Source organism: Microtus pennsylvanicus, chromosome 5, assembly GCF_037038515.1.
Source record: "Microtus pennsylvanicus isolate mMicPen1 chromosome 5, mMicPen1.hap1, whole genome shotgun sequence".
Classification (NCBI taxonomy): domain Eukaryota; kingdom Metazoa; phylum Chordata; class Mammalia; order Rodentia; family Cricetidae; genus Microtus; species Microtus pennsylvanicus.
In genome coordinates this window covers 21403573-21429227 of record NC_134583.1, presented here as the reverse complement: position 1 = coordinate 21429227, position 25655 = coordinate 21403573, and the positions used below count along the sequence as shown (strand labels likewise).

At 40.6% G+C, this 25655-nt stretch overlaps 1 protein-coding gene across 1 annotated transcript in view; it reads left to right on the top strand.

Moving 5' to 3' along the window:
• Cyp7b1 (cytochrome P450 family 7 subfamily B member 1) overlaps positions 1-25655 on the top strand; it is a 173636-nt gene that overhangs the window by 133017 nt on the left and 14964 nt on the right. Inside the window, exons 2-4 of the mRNA XM_075971329.1 lie at positions 616-752; positions 11975-12565; positions 13019-13225. Of these exons, the coding sequence (XP_075827444.1) occupies positions 616-752; positions 11975-12565; positions 13019-13225 (935 nt within the window). The remainder of the gene's footprint in view (positions 1-615; positions 753-11974; positions 12566-13018; positions 13226-25655) is intronic.

Sequence of the window (25655 nt, the reverse complement as noted above, 5' to 3'; positions counted from 1 at the left end):
CTACTTCCAGGGCATCCAATGCTATCTTTTGTCCTCCTTGGTCACTTGGTACACAAACATACATGTGGGCAGAACTCCCATATACATACAATAAAATTGTAAAAATAAAATAACCAAGTTTAGTTCTTACTAGATTTAGTAGGTAACGTTTATAGCATGAATTGCAAAAGACAAAAGGAAAATCAGAAAATTAACGTTTTTTTTTTTATCAGCGTTGTACCAAACTGACACTTTTGCAAAATACATTCTACAAATCGATTTGGTTACCTACTGATCCTTTTAGCCACAGACCCTTCAGGTGTACAGTGATAGAAAACTGGACATATGATAAATCCATCAGACTGTGACTTAGCTGTCAAGCAGCCATGGAATCCTTCTAAGAAAAAATGGTATCAAAAGTTGATCAACAAAAGCAAGGAACTGCAGTACCTACCCAATATCCACAGAAACTGAAAGCCCTATAAGCCCATGTCTATGACAACTCATGAACCAATGAAGTTCTAAACTGAGAGAGCCTGTGCAGTTCATGTGTTTTTATTTAGACTGGATACATAACCTGCATGTATTAAAACGTGGATGATTTCATTTTTTCTTTGATTTCTTTTCTTTTCATAGGCGACCTGGTGAACCTCCCCTGATAAAAGGCTGGCTTCCTTATCTCGGCATTACTCTGAAGCTCCAAAAGGACCCGTTAGCTTTCATGAAGACTCTGCAAAGGAAATACGGCGACACTTTCACTGTTCTGATTTCAGGTGGGACACTTTGCGTGTGGCTTCCACTCTTGCTGGCTCTTTAGTGCCTCACATTTCCTCACGGGCAACATGAGCAACATTCATCTAGCCTTGTCGAGCAAAAACAAAAGAATGGCTCGCGGGAGTGCAGTGATCGTCATGTATACAACCGGGTTACAGGCTCCTCCACTACTTCCTAAAGAAAGATTCCTTTCTCCTGGTCCGACTTGTCAATTTGTTTTGGGTCAGCTTGGGTTATTTGGCAAGAGTTTGAAGAAAAGAGCTAGGATGTGTTTTGAAAGAAGGATTTCTTCACAGAGCGGCGTTAGTAGTGTAAGGAAGTTCGGCAGACAGTTCAGAGTAGGCATACCTACTCTCCCTTGGTCTCAGACTCCCAGCTACATTTCATATGGCACTTCATTCCAATGGATGGGCTGATGTGGTACACTAATTCACAACTCTAAACACCTGAATTCTCCACATAATCATTTCTCTTCTCTGGCCTTGCAAGCACTAGTCTGGAGTAATTTTTCTGCATTTAAACTGTTCATTACAGTTAAAACTTTCAAAATGCTTTAAATACAAAACACATACCTGTTCCCGTGACTCTCCTTGTTACATCACAAGTCCTTCTCATTCCTATTATTTCTTCACTTGGAATCTTTGTCCTTAACTTGAAGCCATATTATATATCTCCTGCTTGCATTTTAGTTTCAATATTCTCTCTCCCTCCCGTCCTCCCTCCCTCTTCTTTCTTTCCTTCCCTTTTTTTCTTCCTTCCCTTCCTTCTGTTATTTCCTACTTCTCTCCCACCCTTTCTTTCCTTGGTCCTCTCCCCTCCCTCCTTGTCTCCATCCTTCCATCCTTCTGTATCCAACTCTATCTCCTAGATATTTTTAGAAAGCTACCTGCATTTGCTGTCTCTAGCAACTTATCTTCTAGAGTTCCCCTAATGATACCCAGTTATCTACTCTTATTCCTGGTCAAGTTTATCCTAAATATTCTGTCTTGGTGTCTTATTGATCTCTGGTTTCTCCTTGAAGTATCCAGTTGCTTCCATCTGTCTTGAAACTGACCCTTCAGCTTCCTCTATTGACTTTGAGTGTCCTTATTGTACCATATGTATGAATGTCTTTCTATATCAGTACATCTCTTTTAAGTTTTCCAATATTGTGAAGTACAGGTTTTCTAAATATGACCTGATGATTCTCTGGATTTCCTCCGCGTCTGTTGTTATTTTTCCTTTCATTTCTAATTTTGTTAATTTGGATATTCTCTCACTGCCTTTTGATTAAGTTTGGATAAAGGTTTGTCCATTTTGTTGATTTTTTTTCTCGACAAACCAACTCCTTGTCTCATTGATTCTATGTATTGTTTTCTTTGTTTCTATTTTGTTGATTTCAGCTCTCAATTTGATTATTTCCTGCCATCTAGTTCTCTTGGGTGAGTTTGCTTCTTTCTGTTCTAAAGTTTTGAAATGTTTTGTTAATTCACTAATGTGGGATTTTTTTTCAGCTTCTTTATGTAGGCATTTAGCGTTATGAACTTTTCTCTTACCACTGCTTTCATTGTGTCCCATAAATTTGGGTATGTTGTGTGGTCATTTTCATTGAATTTTAGTAAGTGTTTAATTTCTCCCTTTATTTCTTTCTTGACCCATTGATGATTCAGGTGAGCATTGTTTAATTTCCATGTGTTTGTTGGCTTTCTGGAATTAGTGTTGCTGTTGAATCTAGTTTTAAGCCATGGTGATAAGCTACATGGGGTTACTCCATTTTTTGTATCTGTTGAGGTTTTATTCTACTCCTAAAGGACTAGTGCTACCTTCTGCTTGTAATGACTTCACTGAATATCAGACACAACCTTCCATAAACATTTGAGTAATAAAAGGATGGAGATTCAACTTGATTAACCATCCAGGAGGTTAGTTTTAATTCACCCATGAACAGGCAACATTACTTTTTGTTATAATTTACTCTTTCCCCTGACAGCTGACAGATCTCTTCCAATGACAATTGCACAAACTGCAATTTCAAAAAAAAAATGGAAATGAAAGCAGCCATGCATCTTAGAGAGACTTTTAGCATTTCATATGATTTTCCCGAGATCCCTATCCAGTCCACTCCCATCCCTTCTTGTTAACTGCCTTGTGCTTACAGTCCCATTAATATGCCTCCTTTCTGGAACATTCCTGCACACATCCATACCTTTGTGCCTCTGTCCTTCCTTTTGCACCTCTTTCTGCTAGAGCTCTTCTCTCACCTGACCTTTGATCCCCATTGCACATCACTTTCTCTTCAGATCCTTTCCTGTCCATATCATCCAACATTAGGAACCCCATCACTAGGGCCCAGGTATCTACAGTGCCTCTGCTCGGTGTAATTCAGACTTTCTTCCAGCTTAGCCCAGAGTTCAGTGCTGATTTAGTCACAATAAATGTTTGATGGGGGAAATTCCTAACGTCTTAAAAATGATGAAATTTTATTAGATAGACAAAGAGGATGCAGCCGGTGCTTCCTTTCTAGTTGCACTTGGAGCTAAACTAAAGCTGCAAACAAAGTCTTCTTTTTAAATAACTTCTAACATGGAACCTCAAATTTCCAATGAGCAGTACAAAAATTATTATAACTTCTAGATTTTTCTTTTTAAGAACTTACGAGAAGGTTGCCTAAAATGATTCAACAAAAACTTGTAGACTGGATAGTTTTATTCAGCAACTGGGAAATTTAGGCAAGAGAGTCTTGAGTTAGAGGTCAGCCAACAACATCCTGTAAAAAAAAAAAGAAAAGAAAAGAAAAAGAAAAAGAAACCCTTTATTTTATAAAGGCGGAAGCCTGAGAAAATAGGTCAGTTGGTAAAGTGCTTGCTGCGTAGTGCTATGTACTTAAAATCCCAATACTGGGAGGAAGAGACAAAGGGATTAATGGATTCCCTGTCCAGTTAGCAGACACCAGGAAGCCAGCCATAGATTCTGGTGAGAGACCCTCTCTTCAAAAAAACATGGGTAGCACTTGAGGAACAACTGTGATTAACCTCTGTTGTTTACAAGCATACATGAATACATAGGCACACACAAACACATACATACACATAAACCTAACAAACAAAAGCAATCAATCCATGCTCACTTATGATATCTTAACCGTAAATTCTAAGAAGTCTAACACTGACTTAAATATTGCCTGCCTAAATAATTTAGCCATCATTATGCTTTTGAACTTGGTAATAAACACCCACCATGGAATAAGCTTAGCTGCCTGTCCCCAACCCCCATCAGTTTGAATATATACTTATTGAAAAGGCCTGTGAATACACAGTTTTGATGATCAGTTTGTGATAGAGCTCATTTAAAAAATGAAGGACAAAGTCATCCACCCTTGTCCCTGACGTGTGTGCTTCTTGCAGGGCACGCAAATGATTGTCGTCCCCAAAAGTCTCATGGGACACAATTGTCACCTTAATAAAGAAATTGAAAGGTACAACTTACTATGAGAAACCTCATAAATTCAAAAACCTGCACCAGAAAATAGTTTTCTACTTGATTTTGTGTGTTAGTGAAATGGAATCATTTTCCTTAAATGTCACCCCAGAGAAGCTCTTCTGTACATCAGTGTCAACTGCTAGAGAAATCTCCCTAATAAAGGGGACCGAGTACACACGGTGGTCTCTCTCAGCAGATAAAACACTGACTACCCATTCAGCTCCCAACTGATGCTTACATAGTGGCATTCAGCCCAAAATCTGATGGAGAATTGCCTGCACGAGGAGATTGAAACCTTATAATTTTAGAAAATTAATTTGAAATCAGCTTTTGTTTTTCATATTCCACAGTCTGAGCAACTGACTTGAATTTCCAGGCCTATGTCGATGTGGTATCAAATTTGACGTATAAACAGCAAAACTCATTTATTATCTAAAAGCCAGACTTATTGTGTGTAAGACTTCAAGGTGATTAGGTATATGTTCAAAAATACATTAATCAAACTATTTTGAATTATGTAGCATTAACTTCCCAAGGAAATAATATAAATAAAGCAAATAAGAGTACTGGGCTGGCAAAGCACTGATGGGTTATCTAAGAATTCTGGGACCAATAGTCGCAGTCTGTTACATAAAAGGGAAGAAAAATGAAATAATTGGCAAGGAAGATATTAAAATTGTTGGCCTAATTTCAAACTTAATGGGCAGAAAAAAATTATTTTATACTGTATCTTTTCAGGCATAGGCCTCATTTTGACATTTACGTTGTAGACAAATGCAAGCGCTGAAATTCTTAAAAATCAATATTTTACATCTACTTCTGACAGCGTTCTCCTCTCTTTTGAAAACATGGCAAAGGGTATTGTTTCTACACTCGGGTCCCTGTGAACTAGGCTGCATGCCTGGTGACACTGGCATTCATTTACAGAAAATCACGCTGAACCAACGCTAATTTCTCCCCGAGCGTTCATAGCCTTCAAGATAACTTTTCAGAAAAATTCCTTTGTTAGAAAATTTAAATTCATTTTATAAATGTATATGTATTTCCCTAACTGTCTGATTACGGAACACAAAGAAACTCTGATTTTGCATCTCACATTAGCAGATGGTGGACAGATGGTTTAAATTAATATTAATTTTGGAAAACTTAGCTTAAATTGTTTATACTGAAGATTAAAAGTTGGAAAGCCAGCTTAAATCTCCAGGGTTATTGATACTTCCAACTTGAAAAGTAAAATCAGAAAACCAAAATGTCCAGTTCTAAAGTAATCCACATCTTCCTGAAGGAAGGTAAAAGGCAAGAAACAATGTCTTGATGGGGAAGAAAATTAAAATTGAAATGAAGAAGAAAAGGTGCAGATGCTAGAGAGAAAAGTTACTTTGATTTTCTTGGGGGATGGTCCTTTAGAAGAACTACTGCAAACACAAGAATAAGAACCTGATTTTGGATCCCTTGCACCAACATAAAAGTCAGGGATGGAGGAGTGTGTCTGTAAGTTTGTGGAGACAAGCAGATTCCCTGGAGCTCACTAGCTAGCCAGTCTAGCTGAATTGATGAATCCCGGGTCCAGTCAGAGATCTTGTCTCAAGCGCTAAAATGGAGAGTGATTGAGGAAGACGACTGGTGTCTGTTTCTGTGCTCCATGTAGACATGTCCTTGCACATACACATGCACACACGCAACCTGAGACTAACAACTGGTTTTTGAATAAATGTATTAACAGGGACCTGGTTCAAAGGGTGAAAGTGGTAGGTAGAGAAACATTATTGAGTGGGATACCCATTTCCACATAAGATTCTGGTTACAGCTGTGTACATCTGTAATTTCAACATTTTAACACACACACACACACACACACACTCACACACACAAAATGGGAGGCAAACAAAAGAATATTGCCTGGAAGCTCATTGGCCAATCAGCCTTGGCTACATAGCACAATAACAGAAGAAACAAGGTGAAAGGTGAAAACCAACTTCCAAAAGTTATCCTCTGACTTTCGAAGGCACACTGCGGCACGTGCAGACACACTGCACATGTGCACCTGTACACAGTACAGAACACACACTGGCACGTGCATACAACACAGAAATGTGCACCTGTACACCATACAGCACACACTGGCACGTGCACACCCACAGCACATGTGCACCTGTACACCGTACAGCACACACTGACACGTGCATACAACACAGAAATGTGCACCTGTACACCGTACAGCACACACTGTGACACGTGCACACACACAGCACATGTGCACCTGTACACCGTACAGCACACAATGGGACGTACACACACATAGCACATGTGCACCTGTACACTGTACAGCACACACTGTGACACGTGCACACACACAGCACATGTGCACCTGTACACCATACAGCACACAATGGGACGTACACACACACAGCACATGTGCACCTGTACACCGTACAGCACACACTGGCACGTGCACACCCACAGCACATGTGCACCTGTACACTGTACAGCACACACTGACACGTGCACACACACAGCACATGTGCACCTGTACACCGTACAGCACACACTGGCATGTGCACACACACAGCACATGTGCACCTGTACACCGTACAGCACACACTGGCACGTGCAGACACACTGCACATGTGCACCTGTACACAGTACAGAACACACACTGGCACGTGCATACAACACAGAAATGTGCACCTGTACACCATACAGCACACACTGGCACGTGCACACCCACAGCACATGTGCACCTGTACACCGTACAGCACACACTGACACGTGCATACAACACAGAAATGTGCACCTGTACACCGTACAGCACACACTGGCACGTGCTCACCCACAGCACATGTGCACCTGTACACCATACAGCACACAATGGGACGTACACACACACAGCACATGTGCACCTGTACACCGTACAGCACACACTGACACGTGCATACAACACAGAAATGTGCACCTGTACACCGTACAGCACACACTGTGACACGTGCACACACACAGCACATGTGCACCTGTACACCGTACAGCACACACTGGCACGTGCACACACACAGCACATGTGCACCTGTACACCGTACAGCACACACTGGCACGTGCACACACACAGCACATGTCCACCTGTACACCGTACAGCACACACTGGCACGTGCACACCCACAGCACATGTGCACCTGTACACCATACAGCACACAATGGGACGTACACACACACAGCACATGTGCACCTGTACACCGTACAGCACACACTGTGACACGTGCACACACACAGCACAGGTGCACCTGTACACCGTACAGCACACACTGGCACGTGCACACACACAGCACATGTGCACCTGTACACCGTACAGCACACACTGGCACGTGCACACACACAGCACATGTGCACCTGTACACCGTACAGCACACACTGGCACGTGCATACAACACAGAAATGTGCACCTGTACACCGTACAGCACACACTGGCACGTGCACACCCACAGCACATGTGCACCTGTACACCATACAGCACACAATGGGACGTACACACACACAGCACATGTGCACCTGTACACCGTACAGCACACACTGTGACACGTGCACACACACAGCACAGGTGCACCTGCACACCGTACAGCACACACTGGCATGTGCACACACACAGCACAGGTGCACCTGTACACCGTACAGCACACACTGGCACGTACACACAGCACATGTGCACCTGTACACCGTACAGCACACACTGGCACGTGCACACACACAGCACATGTGCACCTGTACACCGTACAGCACACACTGGCACGTGCACACACACAGCACATGTGCACCTGTACACCGTACAGCACACACTGACACGTGCATACAACACAGAAATGTGCACCTGTACACCGTACAGCACACACTGTGACACGTGCACACACACAGCACATGTGCACCTGTACACCGTACAGCACACACTGGCATGTGCACACACACAGCACATGTCCACCTGTACACCATACAGCACACACTGGCACGTGCACACACACACACACAGCACATGTGTACCTGTACACCGTACAGCACACACTGACACGTGCACACACACAGCACATGTGCACCTGTACACCGTACAGCACACACTGGCACATGCACACACACAGCACATGTGCACCTGTACACCGTACAGCACACACTGGCACATGCACACACACAGCACATGTGCACCTGTACACCGTACAGCACACACTGGCACGTGCACACACACAGCACATGTGCACCTGTACACCGTACAGCACACACTGGCACGTGCACACACACAGCACATGTGCACCTGTACACCGTACAGCACACACTGGCACGTGCACACACACTGCACATGTGCACCTGTACACCGTACAGCGCACACTGTGACACGTGCACACACACACACAGCACATGTGCACCTGTACACCGTACAGCACACACTGGCACGTGCACACACACAGCACATGTGCACCTGTACACCGTACAGCACACACTGGCACATGCACACACACAGCACATGTGCACCTGTACACCGTACAGCACACACTGGCACGTGCACACACACAGCACATGTGCACCTGTACACCGTACAGCACACACTGGCACGTGCACACACACAGCACATGTGCACCTGTACACCGTACAGCACACACTGGCACGTGCACACACACAGCACATGTGCACCTGTACACCGTACAGCACACACTGGCACGTGCACACCCACAGCACATGTGCACCTGTACACCGTACAGCACACACTGGCACGTGCACACACACAGCACATGTGCACCTGTACACCGTACAGCACACACTGGCACGTGCACACACACAGCACATGTGCACCTGTACACCGTACAGCACACACTGGCATGTGCACACACACAGCACATGTGCACCTGTACACCGTACAGCACACAATGGGACGTACACACACACAGCACATGTGCACCTGTACACTGTACAGCACACACTGTGACATGTGCACACACACAGCACATGTGCACCTGTACACTGTACAGCACACATTGGGACGTACACACACACAGCACATGTGCACCTGTACACTGTACAGCACACACTGGCATGTGCACACCCACAGCACATGTGCACCTGTACACCGTACAGCACACACTGACACGTGCACACACACACACAGCACATGTGCACCTGTACACCGTACAGCGCACACTGTGACACGTGCACACCCACAGCACATGTGCACCTGTACACCGTACAGCACACACTGGCACGTGCACACACACAGCACATGTGCACCTGTACACCGTACAGCACACACTGACACGTGCATACAACACAGAAATGTGCACCTGTACACCGTACAGCACACACTGGCACGTGCACACACACAGCACATGTGCACCTGTACACCGTACAGCACACACTGGCATGTGCACACACACAGCACAGGTGCACCTGTACACCGTACAGCACACACTGGCACGTGCACACACACAGCACATGTGCACCTGTACACCGTACAGCACACACTGGCACGTGCACACACACAGCACATGTGCACCTGTACACCGTACAGCGCACACTGTGACACGTGCACACACACACACAGCACATGTGCACCTGTACACCGTACAGCACACACTGGCACGTGCACACACACAGCACATGTGCACCTGTACACCGTACAGCACACACTGGCACATGCACACACACAGCACATGTGCACCTGTACACCGTACAGCACACACTGGCACGTGCACACACACAGCACATGTGCACCTGTACACCGTACAGCACACACTGGCACGTGCACACACACAGCACATGTGCACCTGTACACCGTACAGCACACACTGGCACGTGCACACACACAGCACATGTGCACCTGTACACCGTACAGCACACACTGGCACGTGCACACCCACAGCACATGTGCACCTGTACACCGTACAGCACACACTGGCACGTGCACACACACCCACAGTCAATTTTTATAATATATTATAGGTGTTTGCTGACTTGAACCAGTTATTTTACATTCCCCATTTATACTTTTATTTGAAATGAGCCTGCTTTTATCTTCTGTTAAAGGCAATGTAAAGAGGGAGGGGGAAAATAAAAGGGGAGCAAGAGTGAGGAGGGAAAGTGATAAGAAAGATAGAAATAGAAGTAATAAGAACGTGTCTGTTTCTCATGACTTGTGGACAGAGCAGAAACTTGGTATTTATCTTGTCCCTACTTCAAAAGCCAAGTTGTAGTGACTGATAGTGTCTGGGCTGATACATTGTTTAAAAATTCCTTTTGGATTTAGATGAAAGTAGAAATTTGGTTTTAAAAAAAAGTTCAAAATATTTTCCAAAGATTGTGACTTGCAAACTAAACTTAGTGCATACACGCTCTGGATTTCAGATACTGCTTTTAAAAAATCCTATTAATGTTTAAGAAAACCCATTCATTTGAGACAAAGAATGCATGAATCATCGCCTGTGAAAATACATAGCTTTGCCTAAAATTGTCTCTTTTGAAAAATGAGAAAACTGACTCCCGCATTATCATTTTTTTTTTTTTTTGCCAGGCAGATGCTGGCAATTTTAGTTAAGTTATCATGGTAAAGCAAGTTATCGAAAGTGCCCAAATGTAATGGGGTCTGTTCTGCTGTTTTTGAGGCAAAACAAAGAACTAATGAAAACAAAACTCAAAACTCGAATTACTTTGTAGAAGGCAGTGCTAGTATCTGACCAGGATGAACAGCTAGGTCTGGACTACCTAGCTTCTGTCTTGTCCTGCTCTGTTAAATGAATCAGGGGAAAATGGAGTGGATAAAAATCACTGTAAGGAAAATGAATTGCATTGGGTTAAACTGCATTTAACACTTGTTATATTTTTTAAATTGCCTAATAAACACATTTATACCATCTCTAGGATTTCATTTACAATGTTTCCAAATTTTTATCTAAAATAATTTGTACCAAATTGGTCAAGTTTTGCAATACATTTGGAATTACCATAAATTACGAGAGGAAGTTTTTCAACTAAAAAACTACAAACACACACACACCGTGTGGGGATGCAGACAGACAGACAGACAGACACAGAGCGAATGGAGTACACACACTAATATCTGAACATGACCACTGAAGGGTTGCCCTAAAGTAACTTGTGCTTTTGGAGGTGGGTGGTCCTTGGACTTCCCACTGGGCAGGGAACCCTGATAGCTCTGTGGGCTGACAAGGGAGGGGAACTTGATTGGGGGAGGGGGGATGGGAGAAGGTGGCGGGGAAGAGACAGAAATCTTTAATAAATAAATAAACGGAAAAAAACTGAAAAAAATTAAAAAAATAAAAGAGTAAAAAAAAAAGAAAAGAAAAGGCGTACTCACTGTTGCTATTGCGCACACTCGCTCTAACTAGAAGAAACCATGAAGCAGTACTGCAGTGAGAAGCCAGAGCTGAGTGAGGGCAAGCAAGCTGCGCTGTCTCAGCTGTCCCAGCTCTCCGCTGCTCAATGCAGGGGTTCGGCCAGGAACTTTCCGAAGTTTGTGCTCATTTTGAGAGACAGGCCATAGTGAGTGGTGAAGTTTAGAACTTCATTTACCTTCAAACTTTGAGAGCTTTTTTTCATAGCATCCTTCACTTTCAAAGCAGACAGAGTGGGCATTTGAGTGGAATGGATTCCTGTTAAATTTGTGTGATAAAACTGTTAACTTCTTAATAAAGTCTCTAATTTTGATTTAAATGTTTTCAGACTGAAGATATGTGTTTTGCCTTGCTATCAAATAAACTATATTCTTTTTTTTTTTTAGGGAAGTATATAACGTTTGTTCTGAACCCCTTCCAATACCATCTCATAAGGAAAAACCCCAAACAATTCAGCTTTCAGGAGTTCAGCATACAGTTATCATCGAAAGCCTTCTCCATCAAGAAGCTGAAAATTGATGATGAACTTAATGAAGACATTCACAAAACCTACCTGTTTCTACAAGGCAAAGCTTTGGACAGTCTCCTAGAAAGCCTAATCCAACAACTAAAAGAAATCGTTGAGCCCCAACTACTAAAAACCACAGAGTGGAATACATCAAGACTGTTTCCATTCATTAGCTCACTGGTATTTGAGACCACATTTACGACTATATATGGAAAACTTCTTGCTGGTAACAGGAAGAAAATTATCAGTGAGTTAAGAGATGACTTTCTGAAATTCGATGACACGTTTCCATATTTAATATCCGATATACCCATTCAGCTTCTAAGACATGTGAAATCTATGCAGGAGAAACTTATAAGATGCCTCACGTCAGAAAAACTAGATCAGATGCATGGATGCTCAGAAATTGTTCAGGAAAGGAAAGAGCTTCTGGAAAAACACTATGGGCGTGAAGACTTAGAAATAGGAGGTAAGAAGGTTCTAAACAATTACTCACTAAAATAAAATAATTTACAGGAGACCTTTGAGATAAAAGGAAAAATGGCGACCTTGAAAATTTTTATGCTCTTTCTAATTGGCTAGTGATAAAATGTTTTACTCTGAAACAACCCTCTGTGATAATTGATTTTTTTTTTTGCTGAGGTGGTAAAACAAGATACTTAATGACGATAATGAGAAAGAGTATAACTAAGCGGCGTTTACTCCCCTTATCTCATCCCCACCTTCCTGCCCCCCCAACACACATTACATTTTAAACTCTTCTCATTAAGCAGAAAATGAGACTTCAGAAGCCTATTGGTTCTCATTAGCATGCACTGATCCTTGGCTGGGTCTGTGTCCTAACATCTTTTAATTAGCACACTGCAAATCTAATCAGTGTAATAAACGCTATTAATCTTCCTTTTCACTTCTTTTCTCCCAGCCCATCATCTTGGCTTTCTCTGGGCCGCTATGGCAAACACCATTCCAGCTGTGTACTGGGCAGTGTATTATCTTCTTCGGCACCCAGAAGCTGTGGAAGCGCTGCGTGACGAAATTGACAGCTTCGTGCAGTCAACAGGTCAAAAGAAAGGGCCTGGACTTTCCATCCACTTCACCAGAGAACAATTGGACAGCTTGGTCTGCCTGGGTAATTTATTTTTATCTGTTATGAAGAGAAGAAGGTAGCTCTCTGCAAACTCAGTTTATCACTCATAGCTGTTTACCAAGAGGTGGAGGACACAGCTGCCTAATTGACATAATAACACCCATTTACATCAATTATAAATTATGTAGTTTATAGCCGTAGATACTCTCGTTGCATGTAAACATTAAGTCCTAGCTAATTAACTATGCAAGGTATGAAAAGGGCTAAAGCAAAGCTTTGCAATTATTTGGGGGAAAATGTGTATGCCTATTAAGTCATTTGATTCCAAGCATCTGTTGGCCTGCTGATGCTTCCCAAACACTGCTGCACTGTCTCGACAAGAAAAGGATTCCATGGCTAAACAGGAAAATATTTCAGGGGGCAGTGTGCGTGCAAAAAACACTTCTTCCTTCTTAAAATGGTGTCTGCATTTTCAGGTGCAGGTCACGGTGTTTTGTCAGGTTTGGAGTATATGGTTCTTAAGTGGAAATCCGTTCATTGTAGGTTAAGGGTTTAAACACAGAAATAAAAGGAGTGAAGCAAAGAAAGAGTGGAAAGAAAGGAGGGCTAAATGGAGGGAGGGGTATGATGAAGGCAGGGAATTAGGAGAAAACAAAACAGCTGTAGACAGCTTCCTTTAGACTTCAGTATTTTTTAAAAAATATTACTGATTTGTTAAATAAAAGTAAACATTATGTCAAGTCTATCCGAGGCCCATAGGAGCTGATTGTTTTGCTTTCTTCTTCTCCCTCCCCCCTTTTTTCTTTTACTTTTCCTCAGTCAGCCTTACCCCTGCCATGAACCCTTGATCTGCAGCAGCAATTGTATTTCCATTTCCTGAGTTTGAGCAGGCTGCTTGTTCCCATGATGTAGGGAACTCGTATTTCTAAAGCTAATTCCCTCTGTATTCATGCCTCACCTTATGACATTCTTGACGATATAGTACTTTTAGTTTCAAAATGCATTTCGGGAAAATGCATTGTTTATATGTTTTCTATTTCCTTGGTTATTTGACTTAATAAGACTAGTTAGTCTGTGTTGGCCTCAAGTTTTCATGCATCAAATATTTCCCCTCTCGCTCTCTTGGAAAATTCTGAGATATTAGGTCCTAATAGTCTTGATCACAGTTAACTGCTTCTTGGCGCTAATAAGAGAGACAGACTCAAGTGTTAAAAGGATGGACCCCCTGGCCTGGCCGAGAGCTATAGAAGGGAAGCAGCAGCTACTGTGATTTTTACTGCAGTACATTATGAAAGTTTGTCACATGTAGTCTGAATTATCAAAGAAATTTCTTGTTTGGAGGAAGAAAATACTCCCGTCATTATCAAAATGCTAACATTCTTTTCTTTTTATTGCAGAATTCTTAGGGAACTAATACCCAAAATTTATGTAGATTATGGATAGTTGCCTATACTTGGATGAGTAGTGTTTTCTGAGTTGATTGGTTTCTATGGAGATTTAGGTTGCATTTTCCATATATCCAGGTAATTACCCCTTCATTTTAAGAATGGGATGATCAGGAAATAATGCAAATGAACTCCAAAGACTATGTTTGTATTCTGCACATGATTATTACTTTTGACAGTTTACTCGAAATTCATCAACTCTTTATTTATAGTAGCAGTTTGTCCTTGAAATAAAAGATTGTATTTTTAAAGTGCCATGTTAAGAAAGAATTGCTTGGATTTATTTGACCAGAACAGCTAAGTTTTGAAGTTGTAACTTAGGTCTGTGTAAGTCCACAACTAGACTTAGGAGCTCTCACAAACTTGCAGCTCTCCCATGCTCAACCAATAAACAGAAACAACAAAATCTTTATTATTATTATTATTATTATTATTATTTTCACACATTACATCCTGACCAAAGTTCTCCCTCCCTCCACTCCTCCCAGTTACCTAAAACCTCATTTCTCTCCCAGATCCTCTCTTCCTTGCCTTCCCTTCAGAAAAGAGCAGGCATCCAGATATCAACTAAACACGGCATTACAATTTGTAGTATTAGGTGCGTCTGGGCTGTATCCCTGGCACCCAGCAGCCCGCATGGCTAGCTTATGCCCTGAAATAATTACACGGAAACTGTATTCTTTTGAACACTGTCTAGTCCATTAGTTCCAGCCTCTTCTTGGCTAGCTCTTACATATTGATCTAACCCATTTTTAATAATCTGTGTCGCCCACGAGGTGGCTTACCAGGGAAGATCTTAACCTGTGGCTGTCTGGAGTGGGAGAATCATGGCGACTCCCTGACTTGGCTTCTTTCTCCCAGAATTCTGTTCAGTCTACTCCGCCTACCTAATTTTCTGTCCTATCAGGGCCAAGCAGTTTTCTTTATTAGTTAACCAATGAAAGCAACAGTTAAGATACAAGACCCACCTCCATCAATCATTAATATTTATTTATTTTCACCTTGATCATTTCTTTCCTTTTATTGAAAATAGATTTTTTTTCTCACATAATATATCATGATTATGGTTTCCCCTCCCTCACTCCTTCCAGCTCCTTCCCTCCTCCCCTCCCATGTGGACCCACTCTCTGTTTCTCCTTAGAAAACAACGAAGTTTCTAAGAAATAATAATAAAATAAGATAAAATGAAGACTACCACATTGGACGAAAAACAAAAACAAATACAAATGAATAAAGAACACAAGGCAAAGAGTACAAGAGAAGGCACAAGGAACAAGGACCCACTCATTCCCACACTTAGGAATCCCATAAAATGTTTGGAAAGTATAATGTGTACACAGATGACCTTGTCCAGACCTATTCAGGCCTTGGGCATGCTGCCTCTAGTCTTTGTGAGTTCATATTTGTGTCAGTCTTGCTGACTTAGAGGCCCTGGGTTTCTGGTTATCCTCTGCCTTTAAGTTCTTTCTGCCTCCTGTTCTCTGGGTTTCCTTGACCCCTAAGGGGAGGAAGTTAATAGAGTCGTTCCAGTTGGGACTGTGTTCTCTGCATAATGCCAGGCTGTGGGTTTCTGTAATTTTTTTTGTTTGTTTCATCTTACTGCAGGAGGATGATTCTCTAGTGATGGCTGAGCAACAAACTATTATGAATACAGCAGAATGTCATGAAGAATCACTTTATTGCTACATTTTGTTGTTTTTATAATTGTTGATTTCTTTTTCTTTTTTCCTCTCTCATACAATATAACCCAACCACAGTTTCCCCTCTCTCCACTCCTTCCAGATCCTTGTCTCACCTCCAGGCTCTCCCAGATCCACACTGCCCCTCCTTTACTCTTCATAATAGAGCAGGCCTACTAGGGATATCAAGTGAACAGATCATAGCCCAAACTCTCAATCAAGGCTGAAGGAGGCAACCCAGTAGGAGGAAAAGGGTCCAACAAGCAGGCAAAAGAGTTCAAAATACCCACACTCCCAGTGTTAGGCATCCAACAAAAATCGCAAGCTGAATAACCACAGCACATATGCAGAAGGCATAGCTCAGACCCATGTAAGCTCCATAATGGTCGCTTCAGTCTCTGTGAGCCCCTATAAGCCCTGCTTAGCTGATTCTGTGCCTGGTGTTCTCTTGCTGTCCTTGACCCTCCTGGTTCCTACAATCCTTCCCTCTTTTCTGCAGGGTTCCCTGAGCTCTGCGTAATCTTTGGTTGTTGGTCTCTGCATCTGCTTTTATCAGTTACTTGAGGAAGCCTCTCTGATGACAACTGCGCTAGACACCAACCTATGAGCATAGCAAAATATCATTAAGAATTATTTCATTGATTTTATCTATCTATCTATCTATCATCTATCTATCTATCTATCTATCTATCTATCTATCTATCTATCTATCTATCTATCATCTATCTATCTATCTAGTCAATCGTGTTTGATTCTACCTTAGGTCTCTTGAGTCATCCAACTTCCAGTTCCTGGCTACTTACATAATGTTGGCATGGACTCTTTCCCCTGGCTTGAGTCTCAAGTTAGACTAGTCATTGTTGGCCACTCCCACAAGTGCTGAGTGACCATTCTTCCAGTGCTTCTTGTAGGCAGGACAGGTTGGCGGTCTTGGGTTTTGTGGCTGAGTTAATGTCCCAGTTCCACCACTGAGAGTTCAGGTTAAATATTCCCCATTGCTAGGAGTCCTAAGTAGGGTCACCCTCATATATTCCAAGAACTTTCCACTGCACAAGGTTTCCACATCACCCTCTAAATGTTCGGCTATTCCAGTAGTCCCTCCAAGTACTCTTTCCCTCAATATCTCCCTCCCTGACCTGATTCTTCCTGTTCCCATTCCCACCCGCCTCCAGTCTACCCACAAAATATGTTCTCTCTCCTTCCCAAGGAGATCTGCACATACTCCCCAGACTTCTTGTCTTTATCTAACTTCTCTGGATCTGTAGATTAACGTGATTTTCCTTTACTTAACAGCTAATATACACTTATAAGTGTATACATATGCATATGTTTGTCTTTCTTGGTCTGAGTTGCCTATCTCAGGGTAATTTTTTTCTAGTTCCATTCATTTCTTGCAAATTTTATGATGTATTTTTTCTAACACCTGAGTAATGCTTTATTATGTAAATATACTACATTTTCAGTATCTATTATTTGGTTGAGGGCATATAGATTCCTACAGGCTCCAATTTCTTGCCATTATGAATAAAAATACTACTAATATAGTTGAGCAAGTGGCCTTGTGGTAGGATGGGGCATCTTTTAGGTACATGCCCAATAGTAGTATAGCTGGATCTTGAGTTGATCAAACCCCAATTTTCTGAGGAATCACCATATTTATTTCCATAGTAGCATTCCCACCAACAATGGAGGGGTGTTCCCCTTGCTCTACATTCTCAACAGCATTAGCTCTCAATTGTGTTATTGATCTTAGCCATTCTGACAGATATAAGATTGAATTTTAAAGTAGTTTTGATTTTCATTTCTCTGATGGGTAAGCATGTTTAACAATCCTTTAAGTGCTTTTGAGAATCTCAAACCATTTGAGATTCCTCTGTTGAGAACTCTCTGTTTAGATATGTACCCCCATTGTTTTTTTTTTAGTTTGAATGTTTGGTTTGTTGATGTCTAGTTTCTTGTGATATATATAATTCCTCGTATCCTTTTGATATGGAGTTGATGAAAATCTTTTTCCATTCTATAAGGTGCCAATTTGTCCTATTGATGGTGTCCTTCACCTTACAGAAGCTTTTCAGTTTTATGAGGTTCCATTTATTCATTGTTAATATTAATGCCTTCACTATCAGTGTTCTGTTTAGCCAGTGTCAATGTGTCAAAACTATTTCCCATTTTTTTCCTTCTGTCAGGTTCAGTGTGTCTGGTTTTATGTTGATGTCTTCAATCCAATGTGACTTAAGTTTTGAGCAGGATAATCCATATGGATCTATTTATTTGTATTATTCTACATGAAAATTTCCAATTAGACCAGAACTGTTTGTTGAAGACAATTTATTTTTTCCACTGGGTATATTTGGCTTCTTTATCAAAAGTCAGGTGTCCATATGTATGTAGCTTTATGTCTGTTCTGTGTTTCAATTTCTGTTGATTAGTGTGTCTGATTTTATGCCAAAGGCATGCAGTTTTTGTTACTATAGCTCTGTAATAGAGCTTGAAATCAGGAATAGTGATGCCTTTAGAAGTTCTTTTGTTTTTCAGGGATGTTTTTAAAAACCAAGATAGTTTGGGTTTTTTCCATATGAAATTTGGGTATTGTCCTTTAAAGTCCTGTGAAGAATTGTGTTGGAATATTGCTGGGGATCGATTTGAATCTGTAGATTGCTTTTGTTAAAGTGGCTGGTTTTATTGTGGTGATCCTACTATAATCCACAGGCACTTCTTTCTGATATCTTCTGTTCCTTCTTCAATGTTTTAAGTTTTTGTCATACTATTCTTTCACTTGCTTGGTTAGAGTTATCCCAAGATACTTTATTTGGGTCTAATGTGAAAAGTGTTGTTTTCTTTATTTCTTTCAAGATCTGTTTGTTGTTTGCATATAGGAGGGCTACAGTTTGTTGCTGCTTGGTTGTTTTGAGTTTATCTTGCATCCTGCTGCTATGTTGTGTTTATTTGCTGTAGGAGTTCCTGGTGAGATTTTTAGTGTTACTTATACATACCTTGACATCTTCCTTTCCTCATGACCTCCTTCAGTTGTCTTTCTGCTTTAGCTAAGACTTTAAGTACTATTGTTGGGTAGGAATGGAGTGAGTGGACAACATTGATCTCCTCCTGATTTTAGTGGAAATGTTTGAGCATGTGTCTTCTTTTAAGTGGATGCTGGCTATGAGCTTGTAAATCACCTATCTTTTATATCCCTAGGTCTTCCCCAGGTCTTTTATCCTAAAAGGGTGTTGGATTTTGTCAAATGCTTTCCTGCATATAATGACATGGTTACTTAGGTTTTTTTTCTTTCAGTTTGTTCATATGATGAATTATGCTTATCTATATACATGTTATGGACCATCCCTGCATCTCTTGGATGAAGTCTTTTTGTTCATGGTGCATGATCTTGTGTATGTGTTCTTGGATTCAGTTTGTGTTTTATTGAGGATTTTTGTAGCAATTTTAAAAAGGAAATTGGTATGTAAATTTCTCTCTTTTGAGGGTCTTTATGTGATGTATTAGGTAACTGTTGTCCTCCTAAAATTAATTGGGCAATGATGATTCTGTTTCTCTTTTGTGCAATAATTTGAGAAGTATTAGCATTATCTCTTCTTAGAAAGTCTGGTAGAATTATACACTAAAACCATTTGACTCTGGGATTTTTGTTTTTGTTGCTGTTTTCTTTTTTTGGTTGGGAGACTTTTAATGACTGCTTCTGTATCAATAGGGGTTAAAGGTCTGTTTCACTTGCTTATTTGATTTTTATTTAACTTTGGTAAGTAATGTGTATTGGAAAAAGTATTCATTTCTTTTAGATATTCCAATTTTGTGGAGTATGAAATTTTAAAGTGTGTCTTTATGATTCTCTGGATTTCTTCAGTGTCTGTTGTTATGTCTCCCTTTTCACTTATAATTTTGTTTATTTGGAATTATCTCTCCTCCTTTTGATTTATTTGGATAAAGTTTTGGTGATCTTATTGGTTTCCTCAAACAACCAACTCTTTGTTTCATTGATTTGTTGTCTTGTTGGTTTGTTTGTTACTATTTTATTGAGTTCATCCCTGAGTTTGATTTTTTTCTTGTTGTCTATTCCTTTTGGGTATGATTTTTTTTTCTTTTTTCTTTTAGAGCTTTACAGGTGTGCTGTTAAGCTACTAGTATGGGATCTCCCCATCTTTGTTGCTGTTGTTGTTGTTGTTTTTAAGTAGATACTTAGTGCAATTAGCTTATTTCTGATAACTGCCTTTACTGTGTCCCAAAAGTTTGGGTATATTGTGTACTCATTTTTATTCAATTTTAGAATGTCTTTAATTTCTTTCTTTAGTTCTGTCTTGACCCATTTCCCACTCAGTAGTGAGCTGTATTGGTTTTCTGTTTTTATATTGTTATTGATATCCTGAATTCAAGAATATTAATCCTTTAATCCATGGTGGTCAGATAGGATACAGATTTTCATTTCAATTTTCTTGTAGCTGTTGGGACTTGCTTTGTGGTCAGTTTGGAGACAGATCCATGAGGTGCTGAGAGAAAGTATGATTTTTTTTTTATTCAGATAAAATATTCTGTAAACATCTGTTTAGTTCCATTAATTTTGTGGTGTATGTAGACCCAACATTTCTCTAGTTAGTTTTCATTTGGATTATCTTCTGTCCATCGGTGAGAATGTGGTATTGAATTCTTCCTCTATCAATGTGTCAGGGTCAGTATGTGATTTAAGCTATAGTTGTGTTTCTTTTATAAACTTTTGTACCCTTGTGTTTGGGGGATGGATGTTAAGAAATGAAATGTCCTTTTGCAGGATTTTTCTTTTGATGAGTATTCATTGCCTTTTCCTATCTCTTCTGATTAGTTTTGGTTTGAAGTCTATTTTACCAAATATAAAAAAGTTACAGCATCTTGCTTCTTAGCTACATTGGCTTGTAATATCATTTTCCCTATCCCTGATGTTGAGACTTGTTTCTTGGATGCAACAAAGGATTGATCTTGCATTCACATCCATTCTGTTAGTATGCATTTTTTTTAAATTGGGGAACTGAAACCATTGATATTGAGAGATATCAGTGAGCAGTCTTTGTTAATTGCTGTAATTTGGTTGTTATGGTGTGTGTGTGTGTGTGTGTTTTCTCTCTTGATTTTTACTGATCTGGGAATGTTTAATCTTTGTGTTTTAGGTTGATTTTTTTTCTTCTAGCACCTTCTACAGTGCTTGATTAATAGATAGATATTGTTTAAAGTTGTTTTTTTTAAATCATGCAATGTCTTATTATCTCCATCTATGGTGATTGAAAATTTTGCTAGGTGTAGTAGTCTGGCATGGCATCTGTGGTCTCTTAGTTTCTCTAGCACATCTGTCCAGGCTCTTCTGGCTTTTAGAATCTTTATTGAGAAGTTAGGTATAATTCTAAGAGGTCAGCCTTTATATTTTATTCTTTTCCTTGCAACTTTTAACATTCTTTCTTTGTTCTCTGTGTTCAGAGTTTACACTCTAAAGTGCCAAAGAGACCTTTTCTGGTCTAGTCTATTTGGTGTTCTCTATGCTTCTTGTACTTTGATAGGAAAATTTTCTTGTATGATTTTATGATTTTGTCGAAAACATTTTCTGTGACTTTAATTTTGGTTTCTTCTTTATTCCTGTCTTTTTAAGATTTTTGTCTTTTAATAGTGTCTCAGATTTTTGGTTTGTTTTTTAGTTTGTTTTTTGTTTGTTTGTTTGTTTTTGTTTTGTTTTTTGTTTTGAGGAGAGTTTTTATATAGCTTTGGAGCCAATCCTGGAACTAGTCTTGTAGACCAGGCTGGCCTCAAACTCGAACTCACAGAGATCCGCCTGCCTCTGCCTCCTGAGTGCTGGAATTAAAGGCATGAGACACCACTGCTCTGCTCCTGGATATTTTTTTGCCAGGAGATTTTTTTAATTTATTTAACTTTCCTTTTTTCTGTGGTATCCATTCCTACTGTTGTGTCTTCAATTCCCAAGATTCTCTTTTTCATCTCTCGTATTCTTTGGTGGTGCTTACCTCTGAGCTTACCCTTAGAGTTTCCAAAGTTTTTATTTCCAGATTTCTTCCAGGTTTGGTTTTATTCTTGATTCTGTTTCCACTTTCAATCTTGAACTTTTTTATTCACTTCCTTCCACTGTCTGTGTTTTCATAGATTTATTTAAGGGATTTATTAATTTCATCTTTGAGGACCTCTATCATATTCATAGGGGCTATTGTAGGGTCTTTTTTTTGTATTTCAGCTATGTTGCAATACTCAGAGCCTGGTGTCAAGGGTTGCTGGGCTGCAGTGAAGCCGTATCGTCCTAGCTGTTGTCAGCTGTGTTTTCACACTGGCATCTAGGCATGTGGGATTGGAAAGATTGTAATTCTAGGTGCTGATGCCTGGCCTTGTCTTTGTTGCATGGTTGATTTGTCCCTTTATTTCTCTTGCCCTCTCTGGTTCTTAGGAGAGTTTGGCAGTTTTCTGTTGCCTGGTAGGAAATCCTTCTGGGGTCCTGACTGGTGTGGTCACTATGGGTCCAGGTAAAATGTGTTTCTAGGTATTGAGTGCTAACACTTAGGAATGGGTCCACAGGTGAGAGGAAAGTGGGGTGTTTTACCAGGATCCGCTTAGCCCCTGGGCATGGGTACAGATAACAAGGAGAGGCCACAGCAGAAGGTCTGCTGCAGAATTGGGGGTGAAACTGGGAGATTAGACTTGGAGGAATAGGGGGGGGTCATGTAAAGATCTGCTGTTATCCTACCTGCATTCCTGGTGGGAGTGGCCTGTGCATTCCCAGGCAATGTCTGTTGGAGGTGCTTGCAGGTATAAAGGAAGGAGTAATGGAAAGGAAGTTTGGACGAACAAAACTGTGTGGTTTGAGGAGGGAGGCTGCTGCAGGTGTTCTGCTACAGAGCTGGGGATGAGACTGGGGAATTGGTTTGGGGAGAACTGAAGGGGAAGTGAAGATCTGCAGTGAGGCTACCTGCCTCCCTAGCCAGAGACTAAACTAGTTGGAAAATCAAAGGTCCTGTAACAAAATAATAATAATTTTATGTTAAGCTTATCGGTTTTTAAGTATTTCAAAGTATTTTATAGCTGCTTTGCCTGATTTTCACCAAGGTGCACTGGGGGACTGTGGCTTGTGGTGCATCTTGTTCTTTTTCCAAATGAGGGTATCTCAGAATGAGAGACAGAATTTTCACTGGCATTTTATGACCATCACTGGATATATATATTGTGATGATATACCACAGTGTGTTTGTCCACTGGTACAGGTAAACCAAGTCTTGACACTGACAAAGTTTTTAACTTCAGGAAAAGCTATTAGAATAATAATCTTTTGTTGATGATGGTACAAGGGATTACACTAGCATAGGTGTTCTACCTCCAAGCTGTGTTTCTACCTTAAAACTATTAACATTTATTTCAACAAATGCCAGACATTATGTTAGTGATTTATGTATTTTAACCTTCTTCTTATTTTTTTGATAACTGGGTACAAAGTTCCAGAAAGAAAATCAAATACAAACCATTAATCTAAACAATATTAAATCAAGAAAGAGTGATGTGAGGCTATTGACTTTAATACCTAGTGATAAAGACTGTCACCTCAGACAAAATTGTTAGAGAAATGACCATTATTTTTATATAATATATATCAGTCAAATATAAGTACAGCGTTAAATATTATAAAATAATCGTGTAGCTGAAAAATTAGAAATTTAGATAATTAGGGAATTGTGAATTTTACCAAAATATTCTCATGAGGAAACACAGAAGGAATGAATTTCACTTCATGTTAGTAATTTTTATTTTCTCTTTTCTGCCATGTTGGGGATTGAACCCAGGGCCTCTGCATATGCTAGGCAAATGCTTCCTGACCGCACTCTATCTCTCGTCTTCTGGAGGGAAATCCTAACCCAAGAAAGAGGTATTCCAGAAGTAGACTGCAGTAGAAGCAGACAGCAGTAAGGCTTTATGGGTAATATTATGGAAACATCAATGAAAAACACTGACTTCAATATTTATTAGTTTTGTGTTTTAATACAAAGCTAAGAGGTTCAGAAAAGGCATGTAGGACGGAAACACAAGCTGATTGGAAGGTAACATTGATGCAGATTAAAATAAATTCATCACAGTAGTGTTAAAAGAAAACCCACACAGAATAGGATGAGGGTCTTAGAAAACCGGTTTCCAGCCACAACGCTATCAGCTTGATTTTCCTTTGGAATCATCTGGGGAACTGTAAAAACACCCAGGCCTGTCCCCAGAGAGTCGGCTTTTATTATTTTGGAGTGAGGGTTGATGGCTTTAAAATCTCCCCCAAGTGATGCTAATCTGTGGTCAAGGTTCAGCACCCCCATCAAGGTTTTAGTTAATGTTGTGGTTCTGACTTCATTGATCTGGGATGGAGGCGTTATTTTTTTTAACTAATCCTGAGTGAGTCTAACAGCCGAAGAAGCTGGAAATTCCTGCCATGTAAGAAAGCTTCAAAGGAATATGTGGTTATTTCAAAATGTCTCTCCTCATCTGCTTCCTCCAGAGAAACACTGAGAGAAGTACGGGGTCTGGGGTATAGGAAATGAAAGTCCCTATCTGCTTCCCAACTCAAGCAGAGCTTGTAGTTCTGTTAGACTGTGGTAAACTCTCCGAATTTACCAGGCATGTCAAAAGGCTGATGTCATATCATCTCTGAGACAGAGTACAAAATGATTACAACAGCCTGGGGTACAGCACAATTGTAGAGTGCTTGCCTAGCATGGACAAGGACCTGGAGTTTTTACCCAGCACAACCCCTACACCAAAAGAAAATGATAAAATACGTATATGTGTATTGAAGGGGTTGTTAAAGGTTAGAAGAAGGAGTAGATTTTCTGCCTGAATTTTTATAAAGGTTGAAATTAAAGGAAAGAAAACTTGATTTCAGTGTGGAAAAAACACCTTTCCTCCAATATACGCTTTCAGTAAACTATCATTAGTGTTATATGTTAAGAAACTATGTCTGTCAGGAAAGCATGAGTTATGCCTTCTAATCCCAGAGCCTGAGAGGCAAGAAAAAAGGATCATGAGTTCAAGGCCTGCCTAGGCTAGAAAGCCAGACTCTGTCAGAGAAATAGAATGAAGAAAAGAAGGAATGAAGGGAGGGAGAAAGGAAGGGAGGAAGGAAAAGAAAGATGGAGGGAAGGAGGGTAAAATGACAAGTTGTAGTTCAATAGTAGAGAAGTTACCCAGCATGTGCAAGGCCTTGCGCTCAATCCCCAGCAATACACACACACACAGACACGCACGCACACACTACTTGTTAGTAATCCATGCGAACTTTGATTGAACTGTGGCTGTAGCTCAGGGGCTGAGCACTTGCCTAGCAAGCACAAGTCTCTGGGTCCC